The sequence below is a fragment of the Arachis ipaensis genome, chromosome B9 (assembly GCF_059453495.1).
Source record: "Arachis ipaensis isolate K30076 ecotype BB chromosome B9, ASM5945349v1, whole genome shotgun sequence".
Taxonomy (NCBI): domain Eukaryota; kingdom Viridiplantae; phylum Streptophyta; class Magnoliopsida; order Fabales; family Fabaceae; genus Arachis; species Arachis ipaensis.
Genome location: NC_142444.1, coordinates 12,262,051 through 12,285,139, shown reverse-complemented (window position 1 = coordinate 12,285,139; position 23,089 = coordinate 12,262,051). Strand labels below are relative to the sequence as shown.

General features: G+C 30.5%; 2 protein-coding genes and 1 pseudogene across 2 annotated transcripts; all 3 read left to right on the top strand.

Annotated features, from left to right (window-relative positions):
• The first annotated feature begins 121 nt into the window (after positions 1-121).
• Positions 122-8,815, top strand: LOC107617221 (NADP-dependent alkenal double bond reductase P2-like; annotated as a pseudogene).
• A 2,008-nt stretch (positions 8,816-10,823) lies between these two features.
• On the top strand, positions 10,824-14,858 carry LOC107615010 (2-alkenal reductase (NADP(+)-dependent)). Its single transcript, XM_088499488.1, has 6 exons — positions 10,824-11,377; positions 12,113-12,290; positions 12,923-13,089; positions 13,615-13,697; positions 13,806-14,304; positions 14,797-14,858. Exons 1-5 carry the CDS (start codon positions 11,165-11,167, stop codon positions 14,182-14,184), a joined length of 1,020 nt encoding a protein of 339 aa, XP_088355614.1. The 5' UTR covers positions 10,824-11,164; the 3' UTR covers positions 14,185-14,304; positions 14,797-14,858.
• Positions 14,859-15,467: 609 nt separating this feature from the next.
• Positions 15,468-20,349, top strand: LOC148543757 (2-alkenal reductase (NADP(+)-dependent)-like). The gene is made up of 5 exons (XM_088499401.1): positions 15,468-15,824; positions 16,900-17,077; positions 18,390-18,556; positions 19,655-19,737; positions 19,822-20,349. The coding sequence occupies exons 1-5, from the start codon at positions 15,597-15,599 to the stop codon at positions 20,198-20,200; spliced, it is 1,035 nt and encodes a 344-aa protein (XP_088355527.1). The 5' UTR covers positions 15,468-15,596; the 3' UTR covers positions 20,201-20,349.
• The last annotated feature ends 2,740 nt before the right edge of the window (positions 20,350-23,089 follow it).

Below are 23,089 nucleotides of genomic sequence, written 5' to 3'. Positions count from 1 at the left end.
TAGCGCAGACGAACTGTCACAAGAAAATGTACACGGAACTGCCGTAAGGAAGCGCAGACACAACTGCTGAAAAAATGGCGAATTGCCCAAAAACTGTCGAAAAGTGGTAAACTGCGAAGAGATGGAAAAATATTGGAGGTTGACGAAAAATATTTGGTTTCTCCATGAGAATATGTATGCAGCAGATGACAATGGTGTTTGATTCATTAGATTCGAAAAGACAGAAAACGGAAAGGATAAGCTAATCGGTAAAGTAAAAAAAGTATCAAAAGAGTGACAAAAGATGACTAAATCCCCATTTTGGACCCTAAGATTCACGCTATTATTCATTTTGGTCCCCTAAATTCAAAATTACCTATATTGGTCCTTCAGATTTAAGTCCGGACACCAATGTGGTCCCTCGACTCTTTCCGACGATGACTAGACAAACGGAATACTGAGATGGCACCCTCCCTACCATGCTGGATGATGAGTAAACGACATTGTTTACCCTTGGCACCCAAACAAGTTAGAAATGTCGTCGCTTTATATATGAAGGGAGAAGGAACGATGGAAACCCAAAATAAAGTATTCTTCTTCTTCGCTACTTCCACTATTCTTCATTTCTAACTTGTTTGGGCGTCAAGGGTAAACGACGTCGTTTACTCATCATCTAGCGTGGCAGGAAAGGTGCCATCTCAGCACTCCATTTGCCTAATCATCGTCGGAAAGGATCGAAGGACCATATTGGTGTCCGAATTTAAATATGGAGGACTAATATAGATAATTTTAAATTTTGGAGACCAAATTAAGTAATCACGTGAATTTCAGGGACCAAAATGGAAACTTAGTCATTTATAAAAAAAAATAGCATAAAAAATGTGAAAATACGTTAATTTTATCAGAAAAAACAATCTATCTTCTTTAAGAAATATATCATGGCTCTGATGGACTGATACCATGTTAAAAAAATAAGAGAGAATCACACAAAATTACAGTTATATATTTGTCTTATATATGGTCCTTTCATGCGAAACCTTATGAAGGTTACACAGGAGGCGCTGAGGCATTCCTTCCATATGCCCCTGGCTCTGTAAATTATATATTTCCTTGCTGTTTACGCTATACATCATTCTCATTGAGGAACCTGAACTCAAGAATTTGATTATAAAGTTGATAATTGTGTGGTATTTCTAGATTATTTTTCAAATTATTAGGAGCTGTGAAATCTTACTGAGAATATAAATTAGAAGTGCCGTATATTTGGTACTTTCTAGTATTTTGTCACGTATTTTTAAGTTAAGAGTATAATATCTGAAGAAAATTGAGACTAATTGTCAATAACTGAGTATGATAACTAAGTATGTTGTGTTATCAATAACTAATTACAATATTGTTGTCATCTAATTAAAATAGAAAACAATTTTGTGAAAAGAAGAAAAAATGAGTAGCAGAGTAAATCAACCACAATTTGTGAAAAGAAAAATTTCATGGTTTAATGGTGTTGGTACTCTGCAAAACCATCCAATGACTGGTTTTGCCTAAAATTCTGAAAATCAAACGAGTCATAGAGGTTCAATGTTTAAAAATTCATCCGAAATTCAATTGAAAATGGAATCGGATATAATAAATAGGTGAATTTTACCAAATTTTTAATAAAATAATATATAATTTATCTTTTATGTCATGTCAACTTTTAATTGGATGATATAATTCATAACTTAATTATAAAATAATTCTACCATGATTAAGATATAATCCAATTAAAAATTGATACGTCATAGAAAATAAATTACATATTATTTTAAAGAAGATTTAGTAGAATTTACTAATAAAATAATATATTTATGTATAAAAAATAAATTTCTTTAAAAAAGATTTTTTTTGTGTTTTATTATTATAAATTAATTAACCGTTAAAAAATTGCATCGGATCGATTAGTTAGTCAATTTTTTATCGATTTTTTTATTTAACTAGTTCGTAGTCAATCTATTTTTTATTTGAACCTAATTAATCTAGTGACCGATTTTAGATTAACCCAATTAAACTGGTCGGTTCGACCTGATTCTTATAAACATGGCTTTGCCATTTGATTTAAGAAGCAATTCATTTAGCATTCTTATGTTGCTCATGATTCTATTTCAATTATAAATAAATGTAACTTCTAACTGTTAGCTGTTGTATTATTGCAGCCATTAGCAGGATTTGGGGTGGCTAAAATCCTGGAATCTGGACACCCGGATTACAAAAATGGTGATTTGGTGTGGGGTTTTGTTAAATGGAAAAAGTACAGTTTGGTCCCGTCATCTCAAACTCTTTTCAAAATCAAGCACACGGATGTTCCACTTTCATACTATACTGAAATTTTTGGTATGCAATTTTTTGTTATATATCAAATAAATGACACAGTAAAATATAGAGATAAAAAATTAGAAATTTATATAAAATATGGAAACAATTGAATAACTTTCTTTGAGAATTACAACTTCTCTCTATCACAAGGAGACTACAATAGCATTCTCTCTTGATAAAAGGAGAACACACTTCTCTCTACATATATAGGAGAACACTACTCAAAGAAATATTATGTTATTCTATCTGGATGACTTGATTGAAATGAATTAAAGAAAAACTCAATTTATATGTCAGTCTCTTCAATATGAACCATCCGTCAATTAGAGATATATAATTCTTCTCTTTTTCAACTATTAAAATTCTAAGGTTATAAACTAAGATTGTTTATTACCTTTTATTTTATTTAGTTATTATTTATTTATTTATTTTCTACAATTAGCTTTACTAATTTTCACAATCTTCCACTTAAAGCTAATTTTAATAAATTTTCAAAATTTATGTTGCTCATGTATTCCATAGGCCGTATGAGGATCTACACCATTCAAACTTTTCTGTGTTGATTGATTTTGTCATGGCATCTGCTAGGTTATCTTTAGTGTGAATCTTCTGCATATCAACACTTCCTTCTTCTACTACTTTCCGAACAAAGTGATATTGTACTCCAATGTGTTTTGTTCTTGAATGAAAGGTAGGATTCCTTGCAATGTGCAAGACACTCTGACTGTCACAATACAAAGAAATCTTCTATTGTTTGTGCCCAAGTTCTTATATCAACCTTTGGATCCAAATAGCTTCCTTGCATGCTTGTGTAGCTGCCATATATTCAGCTTCTGTAGTAGATAAAACTACAACAGTCTGTAATTTAGATAATCAGTTCACAGCTTCTCCTACAAGTGTAAACACATAACCTGTAGTAGATTTTCGTTTATCAAGATCACCTGCAAAGTCTGAGTCGACATATCCATTGACAATGAATTCCGATCCTTCAAAATATAATGCAACATTCGAGGTCCCTTGATGTATCTCAAGATCCTCTTAACAACATTCCAATGCTCTTTACCCGGATCTGCCATAAATCGACTTACCACCGCAACAATATATGGTCTTGTACAGATCATGGTATACATAAGGCTTTCCACTGCTGATGCATATGGTACTCAAGACATTTTCATCCTTTCTGCTTCACTACTATGGCACATACTTGAGGATAATTTAAAATTCATAGGAAGTAGGGTTGAAATTGGCTTACATTCTTACATGTTGAAGCGTTGCAAGATCTTCTTCAAATAATTCTTTTGCGATAGCCAAATCTTCCTATCTTTTTTGTCTCGGTGAATTTGCATCCCTAAAATCTTGTTTGCTGGTCCCAAACCTTTCATATCAAACTCCCTAGCCAACTGTGCCTTCAATTCTTGGATTTGATCTTTGTTGGGACCTACCACCAATATGTCATCCACATACAACAGCAGAATGATGAAATCATTATCACCAGACCCCTTGTAATAGGTACAATGATCTGAACTAAGTTTGTTGCATCCAAGGCTAATAATGAAAGAATTAAATCTCTTGTACCAACACCTTGGCGCCTGCTTTAGACCGTACAGAGATTTAGTTAACCTGCAAACCAAGTTTTTTTTTCCTTGTTCTTTAAAACCTTTTGGTTGGAGCATATATATCTCTTCTTCAAGTGTTCCATGAAGAAAAGTAGTCTTTACATCTAATTGCTCTAGATGTAAATCAAATATAGCACACATAGCCAAAACAACTCTAATAGTAGTTAATCTCACTACTGGAGAAAATATTTCATTGAAGTCAACACCTTCTTTCTGAGCATATCCCTTGACAACCAATCTTGCACGATATCGTTCCACCTGATCATTACTATCTCATTTGATCTTGTAAACCCATTTGTTACCAATGGATTTCTGACCTGCTGGAAGTTCAACAAGTTTCCAAGTATGGTTCCTATATAATGCCTCAATTTCTTTTTGCATTGCTGTCATCAACATAGAAGCGTTTGGATTGCTCATAGCCTCCATAAAAGTTGTTGGCTCTCTATCTTCTGTCAAAAGACAATATGCATCATGGTTTGTCAAAACATAATTTGAGTACCATGATGGTGTTCTTCTTTGTCGAGTGGATCGACAAACTTCTATGTCATTGGCCTCTGTTCTTGTTCTTCGTGCTGTGGTTCTGCTTCAAAAAGATCCCCTTCTCTGGATTTTTCATCTATTTGAACAGTGGTTATCTCTTTAATAGTACTGTCATTTTCTTGTTCTTTTTGTAATTCATCTTCTGAAAATATCACATCTCTACTGATAACTACCTTGCGGGTAGTGGGATTCCACAGGCGATATCCCTTAACTCCGTCAGCATAACCCAAGAATATACATTTTTTAGACTTTGGGTCCAGTTTTGTTCTTTCCTGGGAATTGTACATCACGTACACAGGACAACCAAATATATGTAAAGAAGAATAATTAGGTGGCTTACCTTGCTACATTTTCATTGGTGTCTTCAACCTAATTGCAGTTGATGGTGACCGATTTATCACATAACAAGCGATTTTAACAGCTTCTGCCCAAAAAAAACTTGGCTAAACCTGCAGTTTGCAACATAGCTCATGCTTTTTCTAGGAGAGTCCTATTCATTCGCTCTGCTATACCATTTTGCTAAGGCGTATATGCAACTGTGAATTATCGTTGAATAGCTGCTTGCTTGCAAAATGTTAGAAAATCACCATCGACATATTCTCCTCCATTATCTGTCCTTAAACACTTGATCTTCTTTCCAGATTCAAGTTCTAATTGTGCTTTGAACTCTTTGAACATCGCAAACACGTCTAACTTCTTCTTGATCGGGTACACCCATAGCCTCCTAGAGTAATCATCAATAAATAATACAAGATATTTTGCTCCTCCTAGGGACATCTCTAGTAACTCCCATACATCAGAGTAAATCAATTCCAATATGTGCTTGCTTCGAGCAGTTAATCTACCAAACGTCAATCTATGTTGCTTGCTTGTAACACAGTGCTTACAAAATGGTAACTTTACCGATTTGAGCCCGGTAATGAGATTACGCTCCACAAGAATCTTCAAGCCTCGTTCTGACATGTGGCCCAGTTTGCGATGCCATGTCATCATCATTTCTTCTTGGCTTACTAAAGTAACTGATGCCTCTGCCTCTTGTAAAGTATCTCCCACAAGCATGTATAGATTTGCTGTAATTTTTTCTGCTTTTATTACCACAAGAGCTCCTTTAACAACTTTTAAGATCTCACCTTCAATATGGGTCTTACAACCAACTTCATCTAATTTCCCAATCGACAACAAATTCTTCTTCAAGTGTTTTACGTGTCTTACCCCTTGAAGTGAACGAATAGAACCATCAAACATTTTTATTTTGACAGTACCCATTCCAACAATTTCTAAGGCATGATCGTTTCCCATAAACACCGATCCTTCCAAGACAGGTTCACATGTACAAAACCAATTACGATGAGGAGTAATGTGCCAGGTTGCTCCTGAATCAACAATCCAAACATCAGTGAGCTGTTTGCTGCCTTTAGAACCAATTGTTGCTTCGCCATACACGATTTCTCCATCATCAGAGGTGTTCGCAACATATCCTTGAGAACTTGATCCTTCTGGAACCTTCTCTATACTCTTCTTATTCCAACAATCTTTCTTGAAGTGCCCTCTCTTTCTCCAATTGTAGCATTTGACCTGCTTTTTACTTTGTGACTTTGGTCTACTTTGACTCTCACTGGAACCACGCTCTGTTGATCTCCCTCTTGTCATCAACAAAGCCTCTGCTTGTTTTGAGCTCTCTAATCTATCTTTCTTATTCTTGTGCCTAGATTCTTCTTCAAGAACCGCAACAGTCATATCATAAAAAAAAGATAATCAGTCAAAATATTATTAGTTAAGCTAATGATAAGCTGATCATATGAATCTGGTAGACTTTGAAGTAAGAGCTCTGCACATTCATTTTTCGCTATGGTATATTCCAATGATGAAAGTTGGGAAAATAGCGTATTTAGATTGTTGATGTGATCCGTTGCCGATATGGACTCACTCATTCGAAGAGTATAAAGTCTTCTCTTCAAGAATATCTTATTGTGAAGTGACTTGACTTCATATAATTTGTGAGAGCATCCCAAATTTACTTTGCTGTCTTTTTCTCTGCTACACTTGATAAAACTGAATCAGCTAGGCCAAGTGTAAGTTTACAACAGCATTGTTATCCATCTCCTTCCATTTTTTATCCGTAATTTCAGTGGGTCTACCTTCAATTGCTGCCACGCAATTGTCTTTTCTCATAATGGCTTTTATCTTCAATTTCTATATGGAAAAATTACTCCCACTAAATTTTAGAATTTCATACTTTGCTGCCATTTTTTTTATGTAGTAACTTGCAGCGAAAGAAAAAAAAATGATCAATCAGCAACCTTTGGCTCTGATACTACTGTTAGGTACCAGACAAATGACACAGCAAAATATAGAAATAAAAAATTAAAAATTTGTATAAAATATGAAAACAATTGAATAACTTTCTTTGAGAATTACAACTTCTCTCTATCACAAAAAAACTATGATAACATTTTCATCGGCCAGTTCTTATTGATTCTTGGAGAATGAAGCACTTGATGTTAGTATAATATATACTTACTGCTTTGATATATCTGTTACATACCGTGTATCTGTTAATCTTCCCAAAGATTGTTTTGCCTTTTTTCTTGCTTGACCTGTTATTCTTATGAATGCAGGTATGCTAGAAATGACTGCTTATGCTGGTTTCTTTGAAGTTGGGCTTCCTAAGAAAAGAGATAAGTTTTGTTTCTGCAGTTGCTCAACTTGTTGGCCAATTTGTGAAATTAACCGGTTGCTATGTTGTTGGAAGTGCTGAAAGTAAAGACAAGGTATTATTCATCTCATCTTATACATGACTTCGTATATGGTAAAGGATAAGTCTAGTTAAGACAATAATAAAAATCAGCCAATTCAACAACTAGCCAACATGGATTTTATTAACCCATTTTTATCAAGTACATGAAGTCTACTTAGTCAAATGAACATATCGCTCTTTATGTCTAAGAATCAAATGTTGCGCTTATCAATGTTTGTTAATGCTTCAAGATTGTTTACAAGTGATCATATTTTGTATCAGCTGCTCTAACCCCCAATGCTGTAAAGGATATGATTGGGAAGACCTGAAATCAATCCACTCATTTTAAACGGGTGGATTCTAACATAACTATACTACAGTAATTACGATAGGTAAGCGTTAAAATTAAAGTCACACTTGTTTTTATATGAAAACACTTGTATTTAAACGATATGTAAAAAAATAGAATTGAAATTAGTGCATCCAAGATATTGAAAATTTTAAATTTTTTAAAAAATGAGAAAAAACTAGTGAAGGAATTAGTCTGGTGCAGAACATTCAATTTTAGAGAATAAAATGAATTACTTAATGCAAAGTGAGACACTAATTTAGTGCATCTACAATGATGACATAATGGATGACACATAGACGAATATGGTTGCGACACGTGGTACAAACAGACATGTGGCCAAATAGCATTGTGACACGTGGCACACCCATCCACATCAGTATGCCATGTGTCACTGGTCAACAAATCATCATACATTACACGTGGCCAAATAATGGAATGACACGTGTCACTAACGGGCCACATTATCAAGCCATGTCATCACGTCATTAATGGAAAATGGGTCAAAGACTAATATGGTGTATTTTTGTCAATCTCAGAGACGTAGTTGGTGCAATTGGAATCTCAGGGACGATTTTGGAGTTTAATTCTAGTTATACTAGAATGACTCCTTCAGATTTGTTCGCCAGGTTATTTTACCTAATTATTCTTCACCCGGATGCTAATCTTTCCACAACAAGGTGGATTTATTGAAGAATAAAATTGGATTTGACAATGCTTTTAACTACAAAGAAGAGCCAGACCTCCATGCTACATTGAAAAGGTTTCTGAGATAAAAATTTGAACAGCCATGAAAGAGTTGACTAGTTTAGTTTCCTTTTAACAACTACACACTAGTGAATAATATCGACTCTCACCATTTTACAAATCAGATACTTCCCCTAAGGCATTGACATTTACTTTGAGAATGTTGGAGGGAAGACACTTGATGTCGTGCTGTTAAATATGAGAATCCATGGCCGAATAGTGGTATGCTGATTGATCTCGCAGTACAATTGTGATCAACCTGAACATGTAGCAAATCTCATAACTAAGCGGATTCATATGCAAGGTTCTGCTGTCCCCGATTACTATCCGAGGTATGCCAATTTCTTGGAGTATGTGGTGCGGAAAATCAAAGAAGAGAAGATTGTGTATGTGGAAGACATAGCTGAGGGCCTTGAAAACGGCCTTGCTGCTTTGTTTGGCCTTTTCAATGGTCGCAATGTTGGCAAACAAGTTCTTGTTCTTGCTCGTGAATGAATGTCTGAGACATCTATAATGTCATTCTAAATTCTGCCACATTTTATGATAGAGTAAAGTTGGTGGTAATGAAGACTTTTACGTAGTTGACAATTAAAAATTATTAGATAGTCATTTAATTAAATTTGTCAAATTATTTAATAAATTTTAAATATTAACTTCATCTAAAGATAACTGTACCTGAATTTTTACATAAGTTATTAGGGCCAAATTCTAATGTTTGGCGACAAAATCAAAAAATCTTTTTGATAAATAAAGCAATCAGTAGGTAAAAGTTTCTTACATGTAGTTTTGTGAAAGATGAGAAGCAAAATATGTATGTTTTTTCATATTACTGTTATTGAATGAGCATGTTGTTTTAATTACTGTGCTTCTTTGAGGTAAAACAAGGAAAAGAAAACAAAAGAAAAAGCAAAGACTAAACTTGAAAATAATCCTTTAAAATAATTCCTTTAGTCTAAAATATTTTTAAAAATGATTTAACTTGAAATAAATTGAACTAGAAGTACATTATGTTTGGAATTAATTATGTAAAATATGAATTGATTTAATTCAAAAAGTAATAATTTAATTTAATTTTACAATTTTATTTTTTATTACCACAATTTTCTATGGCTGCCAATAACCACCATAGCCGGACTTTTGTGCCACCGTGGCACCGTTATCATTTATAGTTGACTTTCTACCACCTAGTCTCTTCTCCTTTTCAAACTTTTTTTTTATTAATACTTTTTTAAACATCAAATTATTTTAAGTGTAACCAAATTTTAAAAATAAAAATATTTCAGACAAATGTTAAAGCAAATTCATTACAAATCAATTTAATTTCTATTTTTATCTATTTCAAACAAAAAAAAAAAATACACCCTTGAACGTTTATAATATCAACTTGATACTACAAAGAAATGTAACACTAATTTAGAAGATACACGTGATATTTTTTTATTGTTTTAAAAAATAAAAATTTAAACTAAGCAACTTAAATTTTTGGATCAATCTCCTTTAAAATTTAAGAAGGAAGAGCAGAAATTTCTTTTTATATATATTCGAGTTATATAAAATGATATAATATACAAAAAAAAATATTAACTATAATAAAAATACAATCTCTTATAATAAATATATAAATATATTAAATAATTTTAATAAATATTAATTAATTTTAATATATTCTAACAAAAGTAATAATATTACTTTAAGTCATTACCATTACATTTTAAATTATAATTAAATACTAAAATTAATTAAGTTAACTAACAAAAAATTAATTCTCTAATTTTTTTATAAATAATAAAAATTATAAATTTAAAATAATAAAAAATATTATTTTATTATTTAGGCGACAGATTTGTACTAGAGATGTCAACGGAGTAAGACGGGGACGGGAGATGCCTCTCTGCTCCCCATCCTTATCTCCAGATTTACTCTTCATTTTTGTCTCTATTTTTTGTTGTGGGGAAAATATTGCTCTCATCTCCATTTTTTGCAGGATTCCATTTTCTATAATTATTAATTTTTATAGAAGCGGAATTGAAAATATCTATCCTATACAAAATAAGATTTTATACAAAAATTTAAGGTGATTTTTTTCAAAATGATGCAGTGAGGTGCCACAGTGAGTTAGAGCGTAGAGCAGTGGACGAGATAAGAGACACGACAGCAAAAAGGAGAATGAACACAATGACAGAATTATAAAAAGAAATATCACAAATACAGAAAATTACACAATGAGGGATAACAATGCGATAAAACGGGAAAATGGCAAAAAGATAACTGTAAAGAGATTAAATAGAATATGAATAATCTTAAGAATCTATAAATGAAAGAATAATTATACAAATAAAAATTAAAAATTTTAAGTTTATATATATATATAACATGTGAAATTATTAAAAATATATATAAAAAATAAATTATTAAAAATAATTAAATAAATTTATAAATTTTAGAAATTAACGAAATTAAGGAGAGATTTCCACTTTAATCCCGCGCCTATTTATGGGGAATTTTGTCCGGGTTTTCATTTTCGCACAAAAAATTCCCCATAGTCAAATCTTGATTCAAGACCGTCCACAGAAATTTCCACGTCCCAAAAAGTTGTCATCCCTAATCTTAATCAGTCTTGATAAGCAAACCATTATTTTTCTGCTAAAAATAAAAATTAAAATAAGAACAATATATTCACTGGAGTGACCGAGTGACTTGCAATGGAAAACCGGTGACCACTAAGTTCATCCGCTCGAACATGCAAATATTCATTTAACATTCCAATTTCCCTTCTTCTCTTTCGCCACATTATCTCTAAATTCTAATAGTAACTTCTCTGTGTGTGTGGCCTTCGTTTTCGGAATGGCGGAAGTCAGGAACAAGCAAGTGGTTCTCAAGGATTATGTGAGTGGTTTCCCCAAGGAATCGGACATGCACATAATTGAAGGCACCGTCATCTTGAAGCTTCCAGAAGCTTCCAGTGAGGTCCTTCTCATCAAGAACCTGTATTTGTCATGTGATCCTTACATGCGAATCCTCATGACCCAGGGTGCTTCTTCCTATATCCCTGGCTCTGCAAGTCACTCTATGAAAATAAGTTAATCACATCAAATATGAAATCAGATTAGGTTTTGAATTGTAAATTGTCTAATAAAAATTTTGGTCGTTAAATTGAGTTTTAGCTATTTGCTGGAAAAATACTGTTTGAATGCTGAGGGTTTTAATGAGAATTGAGAATACAAAAGAAGCTATTGCTGTATTTTGCAGAATTGAGTTGCGTATTTTTCGCTTTATGGAATCCATAGTTTTGCAATTGGATGCACTTTTTAAAAAATTACTATTGAGACAATATTTTATTATTTATTCTGTTATATAATAAGTTCATCTGGTCTAGTCAAATGTGTCACGTTCCTAATATTAGGGTTTTATTAATAAAACTCCTACAAAAGTTAAAGTGTGACACAACGCAGGGTGCAGTTAATTGGAAATGATTCATTCTCCCTCAACTCAGGTTAAAGAGTAAAGTAAAATTGATCATGAAAAATTGGTCCCCAATCATCTAAGTAACTAGTTTAAGCAAACTTGACCTGCTGATGTGTCAGGTGCTGTCTTAGACCAGTTACTTAGATGATTGTGGGGTTTTATCGTTTAGACAAATGGTCAGGACAGGAAAGGGCATTTATCTTATTTTAGATATGAAAAAACTTTAAAACTCTATAAGCCAAGGAAGAATTAGTCTACGGTAAAGTATTATATAATCCATGAACTCATATTTATGTGGGTACATATTGTTGATAATTGTTCTTGCAGCCATTGACAGGATATGGTGTAGGTAGAGTCCTAGAATCTGGGCACCCGGATTATAAGAAAGGCGATTTAGTGTGGGGAATTACAAAATGGGAAGAGTACAGCTTGGTCTCTTCAGATCAAACACTTTTCAAAATTGAGCACACTGATGTTCCGCTTTCTTATTATACTGGAATTCTTGGTATGTAGTCTTCTGCCATTTCATTTTATATAATAATTCTTAGTGAAAATGACGAGCTTGATGCATGATAGCATGATCTGCAACCCACATTTTATGAAGTTTTAATGTGATATATTGAAAGTTTATTTTATATTTTTCACTTAGTTGCACAATTTACCTTAGGTAAACCATCTAAAAATGGATATGTCACTTTCAGAGATGTAGTAGGATTAAGTTCCCATTCTTCATGTGCATATTCGACTGCTGAGAATGGGTTTTTATCAATGTTTCCCTGGTGAAAATAAAACTTCAGTTGCGATTCCATTTAAGCATTTAATTTTTTTATTTTTCTTGCCATCCCCGTTGAGACCCTGGTTGTGACACATGAAATGTTATTGGAGAAGAATTCTGTTTCCCAGGGGTGGTTATTTGCTTGTTTGCTTCCTATTTTCTTCTGTTGTTCTGGAAATTAAGCCTTTATACTCACTTTGAACCAATAGATTCACTACTTTTGTATGTGTGTCACATCGAACTCTTAATGACACTGCTTAAAACATGTTAATGACATTGGACTTTATTTAATTCTCCTTAGTTACATGTTTTCTCTTGTTTTATTCTGCCATTTCACCCTTGTCGTTTTCTTCTTTGAATAGGTATGCCTGGAATGACAGCATATGTTGGTTTTTTTGAATTATGCTCTCCCAAGAAAGGAGAGAAAGTTTTTGTTTCAGCCGCTTCTGGTGCAGTTGGTCAACTTGTTGGGCAGTTTGCTAAATTGGCCGGTTGTTATGTCGTTGGAAGTGCCGGAAGCAAAGAGAAGGTATTCTCCTATTATCTAATTATTGGTGCTAGCATCGCATTCGCAATAAACCAGTGTCATCCTTTGATACCTTTCCTTCTCTTAAGGGTGCTACTGATTCTGTTAGCTTAATTGTATTGCTGGAATACTTTTGCCAATTTCCAAGCATAACCTGTTTTCTTCCATTCCTACAAATCACTTCATCAGTGGAAACTTTTGAGGAATGTGGCATACTTGTAAGATTTTGTAACATTCTAGGTGAATTTGCACTAATTTTTTTAAAATCATATATGCTCATACTGTAATTAAAATTATCAAATATCGATAGTTCCACTCCTTGATGTGGTTTATATTTCAAACAAGAAAAAAAAAATGTAATACCATACCATGTGTTACATGCTTAAGCATGTTGGTAAATGCACACTCTTAAATTTTGGAATAGTTTTCGGATCGACTTAAAGGAGTATGATTGCCATGAATGAAATCCATTCAATTTACTCTGTTACCAATCTCTTTACATTTGAAATGTATGTTTCTCACGAACAGGTGGATCTATTGAAGAATAAATTAGGATTCGATGAAGCTTTTAACTACAAAGAAGAGTCAGATCTCAATGCTGCGTTGAAAAGGTCAGTGTTTAAAGTCCCATGATGAAGTGTTAGTTTGATTTGTTTATTGCCATAAAAATATGTTAGTTTGTGCAATTTCCGTTGATCAAATATCACTCTACAAATCAGATGCTTTCCCGAAGGCATCGACATTTACTTCGAGAATGTCGGTGGAAAGACACTTGATGCCGTACTACTGAATATGAGACTTCATGGCCGCATATCTGTCTGTGGAATGATCTCTCAATATAATCTTACTCAACCAGAAGGTGTAACAAATTTGGCGAATATGATATTTAAGCGCATTCGAATGCAAGGTTTCATGGTTAGTGATTCCTATAACCTTTATCCCAAATTCTTGGAGTTTCTTCTGCCACATATCAGAGAAGGGAAAGTTGTGTATGTGGAAGACATAGCTGAGGGTCTTGAGAATGGACCTGCTGCACTGGTTGGCCTTTATAGTGGTCTCAATTTTGGAAAACAAGTGCTTCTTGTTTCTCGTGAATGAAGGCTTGTGCTTTTGGCATAGCTTGTTTTTTTCATCATCGTTTTGTTCACTCATTACTTTTATGTGGAATGTATGGTTTAATTTTCGTTCTACATGGCCTGTGTAGTTAACGGTACGTATGTTATTCCCGATGCATGGACACTGACACGGACACGGGACACGACACGAGACACACCGACACACAAATTTTAAAATCTTATAAGACACGGAAACACGCATATATGTAAAATATAAAATATTTTTTAGATAAATCGTAATGATATTTTGATATTTTATTGATATTAAATTATAAATTAATTTTTTTTAATTATTTTTAATCTCTTATTTTAATTATATCAAGTATTTAAAATATTTTTTATTTTTAATAAATAATAATATATACTATATCTAAATTTATTTTAAGAATATATGTTAAGAATAAGACTGGACATGCTGACACATGATGGTATTTAGGTGTGTCCAAATGTGTCCGGAAAAGAATTTTTTTGATTTTTATTAAGACATAGTTGGACACAGCAGACACGCATGTCCGACGAGTGTCGGTGAGTGTTGTGTCCTAAATGTGTCCGACACGCGGACATGATAACTCGGCGAAGTGTCCGTGCTTCCTAGGTTATTCCTAATGATTGAAAAATCTTAAGAAAATGTTCCTTTAACATTTAATTTATGAGGAAGCATAGGGAGCCAATGGAATATTTGTATAATATGTACAATGGAGGTTTAGGGATGTCCGATTTAGTATTAGAGATATAACCATTAGTGTTATCTTTTTCTATTAACTTAAATTTTGGGATGAGTGGTTTCATGACATGGTATCAGAGCTTAAGATCCGAAATGTCAAGAGTTTGATCTTTGGTGAACCCCAAAATCAGTTTAAGTTTTTGGAATGAGTGGTTTCATGACATGAGATATTAATTATTCCTATACTCGGATAGTTATTTTGGGTGATGTTTATTTTTTAACTCATATTGAGCCAAATAAATAGGACATTGTACACATTATACAAATATTTCATTGGCTCCCTAGCGGGACTTTTAAAGTTTAAAATAAGTTTTAATATGTCTATTGACAGTTTAAAATCATCTCTAATGCAAAAATTTATAATAATTTTTGTCATTGATTTTTGGTTCGTGTTTTAAAATTATCTTTGATTAAACCTTTATTAAAAGGAACACGTGATTATATATTATTTTCGGTCCCCCACGTTAAGATAAACCAAATAACATTGGGCAATAATTCCTCACCAAAAACTTGTGACCATAAAAATTCTTCAACCAAATCAAGAAGGACGAGAGGATAAAGAGAACGTGGATCAAAATTAGCAACGACCAAAACTTGTTGTCTCTATAACTTCTTCTATGCCTTTTGATCTCTACGTACGTAAATTGTGATTGTAGCAAGTTTAAGAGATTATGGCACAAGTGAGGAACAAGCAAGTGCTTCTGAAGAACTATGTCACTGGTTTCCCAAAGGAAAGTGACATGGAGATTGTGGAAGGTAGCATAACATTGAAGGTTCCAGAAGGTTCTAGTGATGTTGTGTTGCTCAAGAATCTCTACTTATCATGTGATCCGTACATGCGGATCCTCATGTACAAGGATACTCCTTTGTCTTTGGGATTTCAATATTCTCCTGGCTCAGTAAGTTGTCATAATAACATTTTACTTTTTATTTATTTGAGTTTTGAGTTAATTTTTTTTCCCTAAATTAAAGTTTTATGCAGTATTGATATATCGTCTCTGTTTAAATATAAGTATATAACAAAATTCTACTATAATTTACTACTTGCACATCAGAAATTAGTTACTCGTAAAATATGGAATATAATCACATGTGTATATTTATAAATGAGATACAAATTATAATTATAGCTACGTTTATGTTCATAAAGAATTTTTAACAACAACTCATGTTAAAAAAATAATTTTAATATATTGATAATAAAAAATATATTTATACAATTTAATTTCCTCAATTAAAATCATTCCTTAGAGTATAAAGAATAGAGAAAGTTTAAGGGGTCAGCAACTTTTGTGTTTTGTAGTCAGTACTTAACCATCAAAAGAAAAGTGAGTGATCTCTCACCATTGGATATAATTTCACACCATTAAAAACACTATTGATGGCCAATTGATGGTAACAAAATACAAAAGTTACTGATCTCATAGCACTCCTTTAAAAAATATACATATCTTCTTCCTTTGGAGCATATTTGTATCTACAACTAAACAATTTTTTGTGTCTAGTGTCTCTATCGAAAATGTTTGGTAACCAAAGAAAATCAACCAAAAACAGCCATAACTTGTCTTATTTAACATTCATTAATTGTTGCGACAATTAATTAATACTAAATAAGACAAGTTCTGTCTATTTTTTTTTGTCTACCTAGCATTATCCTATCTCTATATTTCAGTCTCAAAGACAATATACGAAGTTACGAACACAATTTGAATGACAATTATTGAATGATTAAATACATTCAATAAATGCATTCAATTTATCAGCCTACACATTCTTATCATCCTTCCGCATCCTCCTGAACACCTTAGTAATTGTTGGTTTCCTATTCAACTCTAATTATGCCTACAATTTAAAATTATAACATATATAAATTGTATTTGTAATTGTTCATTGTCTTTCTAAAGCAAATAATAAATGGTTACATCAATCACCAAATTTTGCATTGATAGCATGTGAATTTTAATATTGTTGCAGCCATTGACGGCATTCGGTGTGAGTAAAGTGGTTGAATCTGGAGATCCAAAGTATAAGAAAGATGATTTAGTGTGGGGGGTTACTAAATGGGAGGAATACAGTTTGGTCCCTTCCGCTAAAATACTATTCAAGATTGACCACACTGATGTTCCACTTTCTTACTATACTGGAATTTTGGGTATGTGCTCATCAATCATTTCATTTTAGACCAAATTATACCCGTCATTAACTCATTATTAAAGAGTGAATTTTTTTAATAGGTATTTTTCATGTTTTAATTAAAAACACTGTTAAATCTAACAGGTAAAACAAAAATTATATAATTTAAAATATTAAATACATTAAAAGATTTAATATACTTGCTCCTTTTTTTTTTTTTGAAAAAAAGAAGCTCAACACATTAAGTGGAGCAAAACATAACAGAAAGAACCAGTGTACATCATAAAGCAATCTAGCCAACTAATAACACTAATGCTTATCCCCTTATCATCTCCGTCATTGCCATAAACAACAAAAAGGATCCACACCTAACCACTCCTTATATTTCATGAAGGACATATGAATGATCTCATCAACCCCTTTTCCTTTATTCTGAAAAATCTTTCGGTTTCTTTCTAGCCAGATGTTCCAGGTAATTGCACAAAAATCCATCAACCACCTCTTGCGCTCCTCCTTACTAGCTGATATCTCAGTCCAACTTATAAAATGTTCCTTCAATGTCTCCGGGCAAGACCATAGCCTTCCAACAAATAATAACCAAGCACACCAAACTTGTCAAGAAAAATCACAACCAAGGAACAAGTGGTGACCATATTCAATACTCTTGTTACAAAACACACATACAACATCTTCGTGGTGGATAACTCCCAACCGACACAGCCTCTCCTTCGTATTGACCCTACCAGTCAAAGCAAACCAGACAAACAGTTTAACTCTTGGTGGAACTAAACCTTTTCAAATTGTCTTTATAAAGTTGTAGCTTGTTATATCCTCCGAAATGATGTCCTCCTATAGTATCTGCATAAAAGATTTAGTAGAGAAGACCCCTTGTTTATCAAATTTCTATACAACTCTATCCTCACTGCCATATTCAAACAAATCACAGCCTAATAATAAAATTGTGTTTTATAACAGAATGGTGAAATTTTTTATTAATACAAAAAAATTATATTTTATTTTCTATGATTTTATTTTTTTTATTATAATATAAATATAGTTTAATTATATAATTTATGAAATTTAATTATAAATATAAATTAAATTTGATTATATTGTTTACAAAGTTTGATTATAAATGAAAATATATTATTCTATATTTCGATTTATAATTATCTTTAAATAATTAACTAAATAGTTGATTACCTGATTGATGCTGATTTTTTGTGTCTGTATAACATGATGAAAACTTCTTAATCTATCATTAATAAAAGATGATATGTATCCATACTAAATTCACTTAATATCATTGAATTTGTTGTTTGAACACACAGGTATGCCGGGAATGACAGCTTATGGTGGTTTCTTTGAATTAGGGTGTCCTAAGAAAGGAGAGAAAGTGTTTGTTTCAGCTGCCTCTGGTGCAGTTGGTCAACTTGTTGGCCAATTTGCTAAGTTGACTGGATGCTATGTTGTTGGAAGTGCTGGAAGTCAAGAAAAGGTATTACCCTAATTATTATTTTTCGATTTAATTATTTTGTTGATTTCTATAATTTTATCAAATTTTTAATTAGGTCTTTATATTTTTTTTAATTAAGTCTCTGTACCATATCAGATTTTACAACTAAGTCCCTACCGTGACAAAAATATTAAAATTAATAGAATATTTTGTTAAACTATATAGAATATTCAGTAAAGTGTTAGGCATATTCGTTTTGTTTAACGGAATATTCCTTAATTCTAACGTTTTTATCATCGTAGGACTTAATTACAAAATCTGATATGGTATAGAGACTCAATCGAAAAAAAATTATAAGGACCTAATTAAAAATTCAGTAAAACTATAGGAATTGACAGAGTAATTAAACCTTATTTTTCAACTGTTCAGAATAAAACATCATGTGTACCAAAAAAATTAAAGGTTTGATTACTCTATTAGTATTAGTCTCTATAATTTTACAAAATTTATAATTAGATATCTATATTTTTTCTTTTAATTAGATCTTTACATAACTTTTAATTTTGTAATTAAATCTTTGTTAGTATAAAATATGTTAGAATTAACAGGATATTTTTTCACAAATTAAAGATAATCATAATTAAGAATCTAATTAGATATTTGACCATATATTTTTTGCGAAGAATATTTTATTAATTTTAATATTTTTTGACACGAAAAAAACTTACTTACAAAGTTAAAAGCATTGTAAGGATTCAATTAAAAGAAAAAAAAATATAGAAACCTATTTATACATTTGATGAAACTATAAGGACCAACAGAATAATTAAACCAAAATTAAATTACATGATTTACTTTGTGTTAGATTTTCATTAATTATTAAAGGTGTTTCACTAGATGTATATCTTTTTCTATTTGATTTGGATCTTGATTTAAATATATCTATGTAAAGATGTATTTGTTTTATAACAATACTATGTGTACAACCATAAAAAAAAAGCCCATAAAAAATTGTAATCTAAATCATTAACAGTACTTCTGTTTTTCTTAAATTATTTCAAAATAAGAGTGCTTCGTTATGACAAAGATAATTAGTCTTGCTTTTTATTTGAATCCATTTAATTTCTCCTACACACCTAGGTGGATATATTGAAGAATAAATTAGGATTTGATGAAGCCTTTAACTACAAAGAAGAATCAAATCTCGATGCTGCTTTAAAAAGGTTAGTACTTAAATACGATAAGTATGGTACATGAACACTAAAAAATTAGATTATAAATATGAATCAAGTTTGATTATATTTCAGATACTTTCCGGAAGGCATTGACATTTACTTTGAAAACGTGGGCGGCAAGACACTTGATGCTGTGCTGTTGAACATGAGATCCCATGGTCGCATACCGGTATGTGGAATGATTTCACAATATAATCTCAGTCAACCAGAAGGTGTAACGAATTTGGCAAATCTCATATACAAGGAGATTAAGATGCAAGGTTTTATTGTATCTCAATTCTATCCCCTTTATCCTAAATTCTTGGAGTTTATTCTGCCTCATATTAGAGAAGGGAAGATTGCATATGTGGAAGACATAGTCGAAGGTCTTGAGGGTGGCCCTGCAGCCTTAGTTAGTCTTTTCAGTGGTCAAAATCTCGGTAAAAAAATTGTGGCTATTGCCCCTGAATAATTTTCGTTCTATGTTGTGCGAGTGAATCAATCATTTTTTAGAAAATTTCACTCCCCTTCCTGCTAGATATTAAAATGACACTTCCCTCCATTCTATTTTATAAATGTACATTTCCTTCTTTTTTAACTTTTAAAAAATCTTCTCTTTAATCTATTTTAAACTTTTTGTGTTAACTAATATTAACTTTATCTATTTTTTAAGAAAAAATAAATTATTTTTAAAAAAAATACCCATTAACAAAAATTTTATTTTTTATTATTAAATTTTGTTTATCAAAATACTCTTTAATAAATTATTCTTTTATTAATTAAATTGTATTTTTAAAAATATTTAATAATTATAATTTTTTTAAAATACCCTTCAATAATTTTTTTAATTATTAAATTATAATTTTATCAAAATTTTTATTAACAATTTTTTTTATATTTTATTATTAATTTTTTGATATCTATATATATTATATTAATATTAAATAAAAAATTTTAGTAAGATTATTTTTCAATATCAATATATATTAATTGTTATACATATTAACAGTGGTAAGATTTTTTATTTAATATTAAAATAATATATATTGATATAAAAAATTAATAGTAAAATATAAAAATAATTATTAACAAAAATTTTAGTAAAATCACAATTTAATAATTAAAAAATTATTGAAAAATAGGTATTTTAGAGAAAAATAATTTAATTATTAATTTTTATAAAAATATTTTGATAAAAATACAATTAAATCAATAAAAAAATAATTTATTAAAGTATATTTTGGTAAGCAAAATTTAATAATAAAAAATAAAATTTTTGTTAATGGGTATTTTTTCAAAAAATAATTTATTTTTTCTTAAAAAATGGATAAAATTAATATTATTTAACACAAAAAATTTAAAATGAATTAAAGAAGAGGTTTTTTAAAAGTTAAAAAAGAGGGAAATGTACATTTATAAAATAGAAGAAAAGAAAGTATTATTTTAACATCTCGCAGAGAAGGAGAATAAAATTTTCTCATAATTTTAAATATCTTACATTACTTAGAACTCGTTTAGAAAGTTAAGAATTAGAATTTAGGTATGAATTGAACTCTTTTTCATGTTTTAGAATAAACAGGAGTTAATAATTTAAACTTCTAATTGATTATTTTTGGTGTGATTTTTAATTCCATTCTCATGATTATAGTTTTACAAATTGAAAATTTCAAAATATCTTTGCAAAGGTATTCAATCTTTTTTAGTTATAAGGATAAATTAATAAAAATCAAAATTAATAAAAATCCAATTCTATCAAAGTTACGTAACATTCTAAATTATGAATTTGAATTAAAAAAATACACTACATCTTAATTTAATATTACTAATTAAATTTAAGATTAATTTATTTTTTTAATTTTATTAATTTACATTATTCACACATTGTTCAAAAATATTGTTAATTACCTATATTTTTTCAATTATTATTACCAAAAGGACTTTACTAACTAGATAGACAATTGTTTTTGTGAACAATGTCAATAATACTTTAAATTGGCTCAATAAAATAAAAATACACTACACTTTTAAATTATTCACCTAAATCTTAACATTAGAATAATCATATGCACACCTAATAAATTAAACATCTGATATATCGATTGTTTATATTATTTAATATTTTTATTGTATACATATACTTTTCCGTCCCAAAAACTAGAAAAGGATAGTTAGTGGAGATGCGGGGAATCAAACCCGTGCCGATCACATGCAAAGCGAGCGCTTTAGAATTTGAACATGTTTTGTAGTTAGGATTGATAATGAGTAGGGTAAGGTAGGGTTTAGATTCTACCCTAACTCTATTTGTGAGTTGAATTTTTTTTTAAAATTTTACTCTACTTTATGCGCGGGTTAAAAATTTTTCAACCCTAACCCTACTCGCATCATAAAGTTCTAAATCCGACCCTACCCGACCCTATTTACAGAAACAAAAAAAAAATCAAATAAATATAAAATTTAACTATTTCAAATTTTATACGTATTAATAAAATATAAAATAAAAAATTAAGTTCAAATTAAAATTAAAAACAATAAATCTTAAAAAAATTCAACATAAGAAGAAGATTGTGAGTATAAGACTCACTTTCTTCACTACATAACATAACTTTTACATATATATAATATAATATATTAAGAGTGCAGATAGGGTAGAGTAAGGTATACCTTAAACCCGTACCCTACCCTACTCGCATGTAAATTTGTACCCTATCTTATCCTATCCACAGTGAATAGAATAGACAATCCTACCCGAATGAATTGATTTGGATTAAGTATCCGCGAGTAAAATATATATTGCCAGCCCTATTTGTAGTATCCATTTTATTTTAATCAAATATAATTATTAGCTTTATTTTTCACTTGATTTTATTCTATATACTATATGGAAGTCAATACAATTTTTACCTAAATATTAAATTAGGTCACGATGATGATTTTAATGCCCGAACATTGACAGGGAGACACTTTTATATATATATATATATGTCACATATTAAATTATAAATTAATTTTTTAAAATTTTTTAATATGTTTATATTATACAGAGTATTTTCCATAATTTTTATTAATAATTTTTAAATATATCATACAAAACATAAGATTGGACATATTAATATATAATTATATTTAAATATATTTAGATATATTTTAAAAAATATTTAAGACATTAATTAGATATTTAAAATTTCATATATCGGATGAATCTCGAACAAATGTGGTGCATTATTTCATAGCTATGATCCAATCATTATTTCATATATCTGTCGTCTTTGTTTAATGACCATAAGGAGGATTTTTTTTAAATAAATAAAATAAATATTTTAATTATCGAAATATATATTTTGAAACATTTTTACAAAAAAAA

Excerpts from the sequence above, each read along its gene's own strand:
- LOC107615010 (XM_088499488.1), top strand. The coding sequence starts at position 11,165 with ATGGCGGAAGTCAGGAACAAGCAAGTGGTTCTCAAGGATTATGTGAGT. Across the intron at positions 12,291-12,922 it reads TTATTATACTGGAATTCTTG|GTATGCCTGGAATGACAGCA; the intron begins GTATGTAGTCTT and ends TTCTTTGAATAG. Across the intron at positions 13,090-13,614 it reads GTGCCGGAAGCAAAGAGAAG|GTGGATCTATTGAAGAATAA; the intron begins GTATTCTCCTAT and ends TCTCACGAACAG.
- LOC148543757 (XM_088499401.1), top strand. The coding sequence starts at position 15,597 with ATGGCACAAGTGAGGAACAAGCAAGTGCTTCTGAAGAACTATGTCACT. Across the intron at positions 15,825-16,899 it reads TTCAATATTCTCCTGGCTCA|CCATTGACGGCATTCGGTGT; the intron begins GTAAGTTGTCAT and ends ATATTGTTGCAG. Across the intron at positions 18,557-19,654 it reads GTGCTGGAAGTCAAGAAAAG|GTGGATATATTGAAGAATAA; the intron begins GTATTACCCTAA and ends CTACACACCTAG.